At 36.7% G+C, this 10,335-nt stretch overlaps 1 protein-coding gene and 1 long non-coding RNA gene across 2 annotated transcripts; one reads left to right on the forward strand and one right to left on the reverse strand.

The window, feature by feature from the left end:
* The first annotated feature begins 1,562 nt into the window (after positions 1–1,562).
* Positions 1,563–3,598, forward strand: arl2 (ADP ribosylation factor like GTPase 2). Its single transcript, XM_015395904.1, has 5 exons — positions 1,563–1,759; positions 2,435–2,545; positions 2,888–3,050; positions 3,233–3,313; positions 3,390–3,598. The coding sequence occupies exons 1-5, from the start codon at positions 1,695–1,697 to the stop codon at positions 3,522–3,524; spliced, it is 555 nt and encodes a 184-aa protein (XP_015251390.1). The 5' UTR covers positions 1,563–1,694; the 3' UTR covers positions 3,525–3,598.
* An 879-nt stretch (positions 3,599–4,477) lies between these two features.
* On the reverse strand, positions 4,478–8,392 carry LOC107098302. Its single transcript, XR_001481881.1, has 14 exons — positions 8,354–8,392; positions 7,764–7,797; positions 7,527–7,554; positions 7,134–7,179; positions 6,904–6,954; positions 6,696–6,726; positions 6,422–6,454; positions 6,078–6,123; positions 5,852–5,902; positions 5,552–5,601; positions 5,344–5,372; positions 5,116–5,175; positions 4,772–4,799; positions 4,478–4,592 (listed from the first exon to the last, which is right to left on the reverse strand). It is a non-coding gene; the product is annotated as an uncharacterized LOC107098302 (long non-coding RNA).
* Positions 8,393–10,335: the final 1,943 nt, after the last annotated feature.

The raw sequence follows: 10,335 nt of genomic DNA on the forward strand, positions 1-10,335 counted from the left end.
AAAGAGCAGATAGGTTGGCTACAGAGGCTATTAAAAAAGAAGATATTGATATGACAGTAAAGTTATCAAAATCTGAAGGCCAAATTATAGCTTGGAGAGCAAGTAAGAAGATTAGGAAAATTAGGTGGGATAATGAAATAAATGGAAGGCATTTGTATAGCATACAAAATAAAGTTGATATAGCATAGAGGAATAAACAGGTGGAAGGAGATAATCAAAAAATCATAAGTAGAATAAGAACAGATTTTTTTAAAATAGAACTCTTTTAAGATGGGGAAACATCGTACTGTTTTTTTTTTTTTGTTTTTTTTTTTTTTGGTGTGATAATGTAGAAACAATGGAACATGTTTTTATTAGTTGTAGAAAATATGTAAATAAACCAACATAAAAAAAACAGAATTAGATTTTAATGGGGAATTGAAATTTGGGAATGTGGTTAAAAAGCTAAATAGTATTGAGGGGAAGAAGAAGCAGTAGTGCAATAATAATGGATGCAAGCTGCCGTTAAAAACTAAAGAAGAAGAAGATGAACCCATCGATAAGGGCTGCATTTATATTTGGTTATGTTGGGTTCCAGCACATGAAGGTGTAAAAGGCAATAAAAAAGCAGATATATTAGCAAAAAGGGCTTTAGAGGAAACAATAACAATTATAAATCCTGTTGGGAAAGGGGATATTAAATCAATTATTAAGCGTAAAGAAATGGAAAAATTGCAGAAGAGGTGGAACAAAGATAAGAAAGGAAGAGAATTATATAAGGTACAAAAATCTGTATTAAATAGAATCACTAATGAGAGAAACTGAAGGGAAGAAGTAATAATGATCAGACTAAGAGTAGGTCATACCTATTTAAATGACAATTTATACTTAATAGGGAGGAAAAACAATGATAAATGTGAAGGATGTGGAGAAAAAGAAAATGTAGAACATGTACGGATGAACTGTAAAACGTATGAACATGAAAGGGAGAAATTGAGAAGGATGATTGGTAGGACAGGCAAAGAATGGAGTCTTAAAGGAATATTGGGAAATTAAGGAAATAAAAAGGATATTCATAGATTAAGGAAAGCATTATTTATTTATCTACAGAATACAAAATAAAAAAATAGAATTTGATTTTTTATTACTTTTATTACTTTAATCTGTTTTCCCAGTGTGCCCATTGTTGTACGTTTCACTGAAATCATTGTGACTTATAAATCCATGAATGTTGTTAATGAATATGGGTTTCTCTTAATGGGGCTAATGTCTATCTGAAGGAAATGTATCTTTATTTGTCGTTTTTGGGGGTTCTTTTGGTTATTGTTTCCATCAATAGCCCCTGGATGTCTAAAATGATCTATAAAAATCAGATATTGAGATGTGAATTGTGGGATGTGAAGATGTGAGGTATGTGATGATATAAAAATGTTATTGAAAATAAAAAGCTTAAAAAAATAGAATTTGATGTAAAATAATGTCGCTACACACTCATGTACAGTAGGTGGCGGTATGCACCTTAAAGTTGCTTGCGATCCGCGATAATAGAAAAGAAGAAGAAGCTGAACCAATCGGAATGCGCAAGGGGCGGAGCTTCCGGCTGACACCCTGCATGAATCGTGTTTTCCTGAAGCTAACATTCTTTACCATCAACCAAAGTTTGCTGCGTTTTTAATTTAAGAATATTGATTTTAAGGATTTCTTTAAGACCAGTGATGGGTTTACTGACAATTTTGAAGAAGATGAAACATAAGGAGCGGGAAATGAGGCTTTTAATGTTGTATCCTTTCCTATAACGGTTTAGCTTAGCTAAAAACAAGGCAACTTCCACACAGAAAACGGCTAAAGATCAATTATTTTAACAATTATCCCCTGTTAAATCCTACTTTCTACTGCCGCGTTTCTTTTAGATATTGCATGTTATTGTTTCTAGCATTTTGATGTTATTTTAGTTGACGACGTTTTGCCATGACGAGACAAAAAAAAAAAAAACCAACAAAAACAAAACAATACCGTTTGTTTGTAACACAACTTGCAAATAGAGTAACTTAAAAGAAAGATGGTGGAATACCACCTAGAATTATTAAAATTAGCATTTAAAGTACAGCTTTAATGTATGATCAGGGTCGTTTTGCATGTTAAAATATCTGGTTTCAACTCTATTTTCTCTTTGTCCAGGTTTTTGATTTTACAACGTTGCTTTTTAAGTGGTGAAATTAGCTGATATTAAAAATGCAAAGCTTTATTTTCAAAGCTAGCTGGTTGAAATGTGCTTTCTGGTTATAACAAACATGGCAAGACATATTGTACTCGTTATCACAGTAGATTTTAGGATATTTTGTGTTATGATTTATTTGTATACAGAATGAGGAACATCTATTTCTTAGGGATGTTTGTATATATAAAGTGTTATTTATCAGAAGCTGCGTAGGTTCTTTAACTTTGCTCCCTGCAGAGGCCTGGATAATGCAGGGAAGACCACCATCCTGAAGAAGTTCAACGGAGAAGATGTGAGCACCATCTCCCCCACATTAGGCTTCAATATCAAAACCCTGGAGCACAAAGGGTAAAAATCACACTAACCTATTTTATTTAAATCACATTTAAGATATCAGAATTTAATCTGATTTGAAAAACCTCTACTTGCCTTCTCTCACTTCTGGTCATAAAATCTGCACCATGACCAAAGGAAAAAGATTCTGTGGATCATTACTGATTTTAGATCAAGTAAATGAAGGAATTACAGGATTGCCAGTTTGCATTGTTTTCTCAAATCAATGCCCCTTTCATTTTATTATATCCTATACAAGAATAATTTTCCTTATGGTCTGTTTACAGGATTAAATCCTGTCTCTGTTGAGCTTTTATCCTAATTGCATTTTTACTTGTACTCTGTGGGTTTCCCCAGGTTCAAGCTGAATATTTGGGATGTTGGGGGGCAGAAGTCTCTGCGGTCCTACTGGAGGAATTACTTTGAAAGCACCGACGGGCTGGTTTGGGTGGTGGACAGCGCAGACAGACTCCGACTGCAGGACTGTGGACAGGAACTGAGCTCGCTGCTACAGGAGGAGGTTTAACACTTGGTTCTTTTTTACCCGTTTTACTGGTGGTTCTGCTTTAAACCAGTACTAAAAAAAATGAAAGGGGAGGGTTTAGAGTAAGAAATGCATTTAAAATAAGGTGAAATAAAGTTTGTCTGTTGACCTTCAAATGTAGCCCGTTTAAATGACTTGTCTCTTTCTGCTTGTTGCAGAGATTATCTGGTGCTACTCTGCTGGTGTTTGCTAACAAACAGGATCTACCAGGGTCGTTGTCCAAAGAAGCAATAAAAGATGTAAGTCAAACTTCATCTTTAACATAAGCCTGATGAACTAGAATGTTTCCAAGGTTCATGGGTGTGTATCTTGCAGGCATTGGCTCTGGACAACATCAAAACTCACCACTGGTGCATCATTGGCTGCAGCGCAATAACAGGAGAGAACTTGTTGGCAGGAGTGGACTGGTTATTAGATGATATTGCAGCCAGAATCTTTACAGCTGACTGATATGTAATATAGGTCTGACATACTAGAACTGTACTTTTGTCCTGTTGTAAATGTTTGACAATAAATTTGTCACCATGATCCATGGTTTAATTTCTCTTGAAAATAGTGCTCCACCATTAAGTATAAAGAAATTCAAATTCATCTCAAAATTTAAACATTTACCGCTAGATGAACTGGAAATGGCAGCAGATATGGGCAAGCAACTGACCACAATGGGCTAATAGGGTTCTAAAACACTAAATGTAGTTATGACAAGCTCAAGATGCCTTTTAAAGAACCTCAACTTTTGACATATGCATTTAAAGCCATCCTCTTACATACCAAGGTTTCCATGTGATCGTACAAGAAATCCCTTAAAAATTGCTTATATTTTGCCACTTTACTGCACGACTGGCTTCCATCTAGCCCAGAGGCACTCTGCTGACATACAGGAGCACCTTTTAACAATGAGAACAGCTCTACGCGTATTCCTGCACTGCTAACTTTCATCCCGTTGTAAATGAGAAACACTAATTGAATGGGCTAAAGCTGGTTGATCAGACTTGCTATAGTCAGCACAGTGAGGGAAGGCTAAGCTAATTAATCAGGTCTACAAGGACAGCTAAACTTCAGAGGATCAATTTGTAAAACTGACTCGTTTACCCCACATGCATAATGCACCAAGTGCTGGTTAAAGGATTAACAAAAAAGTTCCCTGCCCAAACAGCTTAAATTTTCAACCTCCCCCTTGAGAACTCTATTTTAAGGGCAAATTTTTAACAAATTCACGATTTAAGACAGTGATATACTTTTAAGTATAGACTGAGTACACAAAAGAAATGAAATCCCTCAACTATGGAGCTGGTTCTTGGAAAGAAAAAACAAAAACCATATAAAAGTCCTTAAATTTATGGCCCGCCTTCATGGCCCTGAATATTCAGTTTTCACTACATTTCTGAGAGGAGACAATTATCAGCACAAATACTTTATTGGTCATTTAAAGAACAGTACAAAATACAGGGGTTTCAATACAAGACTGAATATTTAGAACTCTGGCAGCAAATTCTAGTGACGAGTCCCCCGGTTAAGCTGAAGGAGAAAAAAAAAAAAATCTTAGGCAATATCAGACAAATATTTTAAGCATCAAGCAGCTGGTAAACATATCAGAATAAACCAATCAGTCACTGTTCTTCAGACTGGGGCGGTAATTGGAATTCATCAGTATGTTAAAGTGGGATTTCATCATCCAAAGAAGATTAGAGACTCACCTTTAAGGATCATGGAGACTTCTTCTGGCTGTCAAGAAACAGAGTGCAGCCTTTATAAAAAATGTAAACAGACTATATGCACACAGCTGATTGAATCAATCAAGTGTCTGAGATGGATCAGAGAGACACTTTCAGTCAGACTCCCAGCCAGAACTCAACTCCATCAGAACTCAGCAGGTCACCTTACACCTGGTTGGCTGCAGGGTTATCAGTGCCATTACTGAGGCAACAGGAGTGAGGAACAGCTAGGACTGGGAAACAACCCCAAGACTGGATATGGACTTCATCACTTTCACAATCCCAGGCACTTGAGGAAGGTTTTCCCCCCACCCCAACACAAGTACCTGTAGTCCGTCCCAATACGAGTTACGGAGAGGCGGTCTCACGGTCGTTCAGAAGATAACCTGCAACATGGAAAGCATCAGCAACTGGGCGACAACCACAGAGCGATCTAGTGAAACCCATGTGATCAGAGGGGGATACCATTCAGTCATTGGTTCTCAGACTGGGGCGGTATCAACAAGAAACTCATCATTTCTACCAGATATATTCAAGTAAAGATTCTCATTTACCTGCGGAATCCAGAGAAGATCCCCAAGACCTGCAGAAAGTAGAACAGTTCAGTGATGCCGCTCTACTGGAGCTACTAGCAACGGTTAAGTTAGATGGGATCAGAGGCTAATACCAATCAGTCATTACTTTATCAGACTGGGGCGGTATCATTGGAAATCATCATATCTACAGATTGAACATTAAACATTCATCTCACCAAGCACCCACCTAAGAGCCGGGTCGGACGTGCGTTGATCCAACCAGTACACCACTGCTTCCTGAAAAAGAAAAATTCCAACAATCAAACTTCTGCTTTACATTGATTCACCTGAAGCTCATTTAAACCAATTGTTTCCCCTAGAATCAGACCGTTGGTAGCCCCAACAAAATCATCCCCTTGTTGCCATGCCAACACCAGTGGGTTCACCTTTTGCAGGTCTGGCGTTTGCGCATGGCGTAAGACGTGTGCGGGTGTCATCATGTAGGAAAGTGGACGAGTTAAAGCTGTAGTTTCTGCCCAGTTCTCACCTGTCTAAGGATTCCATGGAGCTGGGAACAACGTCATGTCTGGAACCTGACCTGTAATGGGGAAAAACAGGTGTAAGACTTCTTCACATAGTTAAACTGTACAGATTCTTAACTATACCGATGTCAGATATTTGATTTCTCAACAGCAGTTCAGACGAACGAGATTCCAAATTATCTCATCATTTTCAGCGGATTCAATAGTTCAACAGCTCAGAGGAACATTTACCTTCAAAGAGGAAGCCTCAGAGGAGTCATTCAAGTAGGATAGCCATCTGTTGGCAAAAATAAAAAATAAAATCACATTGAGATATAGTTGGCCGATGCATGAGATCAGAAACTTATGAGGCCATGAAAAGATCAGTAAATGCAGTTTCTCAGGAATTCGTATAATTTTCACATTGGTTCAAAGTGAGCTGAGTAGTTCTCATCATAGAAACTGCATTTAAGAGATTTTTGCCAATCATAAAAATAGCACCCTCTACTGGTCATAATTAGTTCTGCATTTTGATTTTTCTAAAATTTGTATTCACAACTTAAGCCATTCTAAAACAGTGTAAACAAAGTCCTTACCAAGAGGTCCAGAAACTGGTCTCTGAAAAAGCACTGCAAGAGAAAAGGGGAAAAAAAATTGCATACCACAGCAAAAAACCATCAGCAGATCATTTTATTCTTTGGGATGTTCGATCAGGGCTTTGGTGACAAGCTGCCATACGACATTAGTCGTCCAGGAATTTGATGGGTGCTAACCCATGTCATCCTTTCAAACACCAACTTGCAATTTGCATGAAAACCTAATTATGAGCCAACAGGTAAGGGGGGGGTTAATGACAAAACAGACACTTACCCAACTGCACTTTCTAAAAGCTGGTTTTCATCTGCAAAGAAACCCTGAAGGTTAGAGTAGCTGAGAGACCTTTTTCCACAGAAAACTAATGAGGGTAATCAGATGTAGGTGTGACATCACTATGTTTCAGGCATATGCTTGTCATTAAAAGATAATCATCATATTTACACCAAAAAGCAAACAGCCTTTAAGGCAAACAATTACTCACCTGCAAATGTATCCGTTTCCATCCTTGATTGTCTCATTTGGGGTGGGAGGGCTGCAAGAAAACAACCTGGTTAAATTGTGCATTCAAAAACTAAAACATGCACGGTCTTTCAAAGGCTAGTCAGATAAATCATGGATCATCACAAGGATCAGGCATATGCTTGTCTGTTAGAAAACTCATCAGATTAGGCCTTCAGAGCAATTCACATTTAATCTTAAGAGCTGATTTACCTGCAGGGATTAAGGCTTTTATCCTCACAAGAAGCCTGGATCACATCTGTTGGACAGAGCCAAATGTTAATATTCAAACCTTAAATGACGATTACAAATAAATAAACCTATGACGCTGCTCAGAATCTGGTAAAGGGGTTTCTTCAAAGGCTGATTCAGCAAGAGAGAGTTCATGGACTCATCACTGCAGCGCAAACGCTCCATTCACAGATCAATACAAGTATATAAAGGTAGTGTAATCCTACTCAGCATTACAGGGTGTGAACAGGCAATTTGGCAGAACTTTCAGGATTAATCAGAATCTGGTATTGCTTACTAAGTGCATTAATAAATTGATATTCATTGCAAATCCATTTCTGCAGAAACAAAGCAGAGAATTCAGGATCAATTTACCTTCTGCAAGATCCCAGACACTCCACACCTAAAAACAGTAGGAAAATCATTAGTATTAAAGAGGCTTTAATTAGCCAGCATCTTAAGACTGAATGCCACTCAGAAAAATGAGTGAAATCTCTTCATTGGATTATTCAGTGAGAGAGTTCAATTATTACATCATTGCAGCAATGAGTAAAATATATTAAAAACAGGCTGCATTAGCAATATGCAACAGTTATAAGATGTGGAACTTACATTTATCTGCAAAAGGTGCCTCATTTCTTCTTTGCTGAAGGACAAGAAGACACATGTTAGCTTAGAGGCTAACCTAGCAGGCGACACGTGACTAACCCATATGAACCATGCAGGGCTATATGGTTCAATAAATGGGAACTAATTTAATTAAAATAACGTCTCACATCAGAATAATAAAGTGCAATCACAGTCATTCAGGACAGGTCTGTGAAAGTTTTCATCACTGAGAGACGATGCTAAGATTAGGAGCCGGGCCGAGCAAGCAGCGACTACATGGTCATCAGGGGCAAATTTTATTTTTGAGATACAATTTAACACAAATAATTGGGTAAATAGTTTAACTATATGTTATTGGCCTTGTTAAGGTCAATTTGTAAGTTATATTTAAATGTTTTAAAGGTGGATGGTCGAAGATTACAATCGGGTCCTTGCTGCTGCTTGTTGCTAAAGGAAAAGGTTCTGTATTAAATTTACAATGAACCAATCAATCAGCTGCAAATTGCAGACTAATTTTGAAAACGTGTGCATGATAGGAATTAAAAGAAATATATTTTAGCAGAGATGTTATCCAGGAGGAGAAACGAACTTACCTCGGGTGGAGATCTGAAGGAAGTGGAAGAAGAAACCGGTGCGTCTGCTATTTATTTCCCGCTATTTGGCTCCTCCTACCGCTGAACTTTTACCGGGAAATCGACTGTACGACTATGATTGTGCAGTTTTTATATTAAAGTGTAAAATAACGTAGGCCAGAAACTGTAATCTATATTTAAAAAAAACAAACAATCATTTAAATAAATAACATAAAACACTTCTAAATGAGCGGGAGAACGCTTGCTGAAAACGTCACTTCCGTTAGACGCATGTCTCTGTTGGCACCACTAGGTGGCAGCAGAGACATGTAAAAACTTCCACACTTCCACACTAAAAAGCTATACTTACAAAGAATTGTGAACTGATTGTTATCATTGCTACTATTCTACGGAATATTTATGACTATATATCACTTTGAAAAATACAAACACTTCCATACGATAAAAAAATAAACATAATCTCTCAATTTCTCAAAAAATAAGCGTGCAAGATAATTTTACCTATTCTACATACAGTCCAGCGAATTAAAACCAAGACTCACACATGTCAATGGGTAATTGGGATAGCTAAACATGCACATACAAAACAAAAAACAGAGCTATTGACAGTTTTTCTTTGTTTGTTTTTTGCATTTACATGGTTTTGCATGTTCTACATCTATGTTTGTTTTTGGTTATTCCAGATTTGTTTCCTCCATTCTGATAATCTAGTTAGATACTCTGATTACCATTACTTCTTGATTGGCATAGACTTGCATTAGCCCATCCTTGCAGCTCTGCATGAATCAGGTATGCATAGAACAATTTATGTCAAATTAACGAGCAAATCAACGGGCAAAACATCCAGATTTTCCAAATAAAGACAAACTATACTCTCCTGCAGCCTATACTACTACTATACTTTCCTATAGACGCATATATTTAAACATCCGTTCTTCCTTGATAAAAGGAATAGTGGATACAACTCTTTCAGGTTTGATTTGTGGGGCGAAATTTTTTTTCTATTGTCATTACTACTACCTACTTTTATCAATAATCATTCTGCATAAAATTGATATTTACAAGTACTTATACATACATAAATTGATTATTTAATAAGCTTTTATTAAAATAGTTAATAAACACAAAATGTAGTTCTGAAAAGAGCATGAATTCTGTACTTATCCTTAATGTTAGTATATTGATCTGCATAATTAACCACAAAAACATTCAAATGTTTTGAATATTCCACTTGAGAGTATTACTGCTGCCACCGTTTGTATTAGAGGTAATAAAATGGTAGGGGTGGAAATGGCCCCCATCTAGCTCAGCTCCTGCTGCTCCACAAGGGGACGGGTTAAATACATAGGTGAACTTCTCCAGTGTGAGATCAATAGAGTTCAATTATTATTATTATTGTTATCATTATTATGAGCTATACTTTCCAAGACGCTATTTAAATGCATAAAAATAAGCGATTACCGTCGTCAGCTTAATCCATTTTTTAAGTGACAAGTCTGTATTCGGCACAGTAAAGGGTTAGGACAATGAGCTAAACAGGGTAACCTCTCAGTTTTTAAAATGTATTAAAGCCACAGGTTGTACTTTTTACTTAGTTATAGACTACAAACATAGCATTAAACTGTTGTTATATAGCATACACAGTGTTTTTATTTTCATAAGACCGCTGCAAAGCACTGCTAATCACCTTTCCAAAACAAAATCAGTGGATTTTGTGATAAAATATTTCCTGCTTAGTCTGAAGAGATTAAACCAAAGCTGCAGGATACCTTTTACTGGTTTGGTCATGTTTGCATGGCATTGTTGCTGTAGGCAGATTAATATCAAAATCAGAATATAATATGATGTTCTGGATTTATTCAATTTTATGTCACAATTTTTAGACAACTGCAAGAAGTTCTTCTGAAAAAATATAAATAATAATTATTTTTTTCTGCATTTATCCTAAACTAGAATATTTAGAAATACCACACTTTAAGTTT

The sequence above is a fragment of the Cyprinodon variegatus genome, unplaced genomic scaffold (assembly GCF_000732505.1).
Source record: "Cyprinodon variegatus isolate N-32 unplaced genomic scaffold, C_variegatus-1.0 Scaffold767, whole genome shotgun sequence".
Taxonomy (NCBI): domain Eukaryota; kingdom Metazoa; phylum Chordata; class Actinopteri; order Cyprinodontiformes; family Cyprinodontidae; genus Cyprinodon; species Cyprinodon variegatus.

Excerpts from the sequence above, each read along its gene's own strand:
- arl2 (XM_015395904.1), top strand. The coding sequence starts at position 1,695 with ATGGGTTTACTGACAATTTTGAAGAAGATGAAACATAAGGAGCGGGAA. Across the intron at positions 1,760-2,434 it reads GAAATGAGGCTTTTAATGTT|AGGCCTGGATAATGCAGGGA; the intron begins GTATCCTTTCCT and ends TGCTCCCTGCAG. Across the intron at positions 3,051-3,232 it reads GCTCGCTGCTACAGGAGGAG|AGATTATCTGGTGCTACTCT; the intron begins GTTTAACACTTG and ends TGCTTGTTGCAG.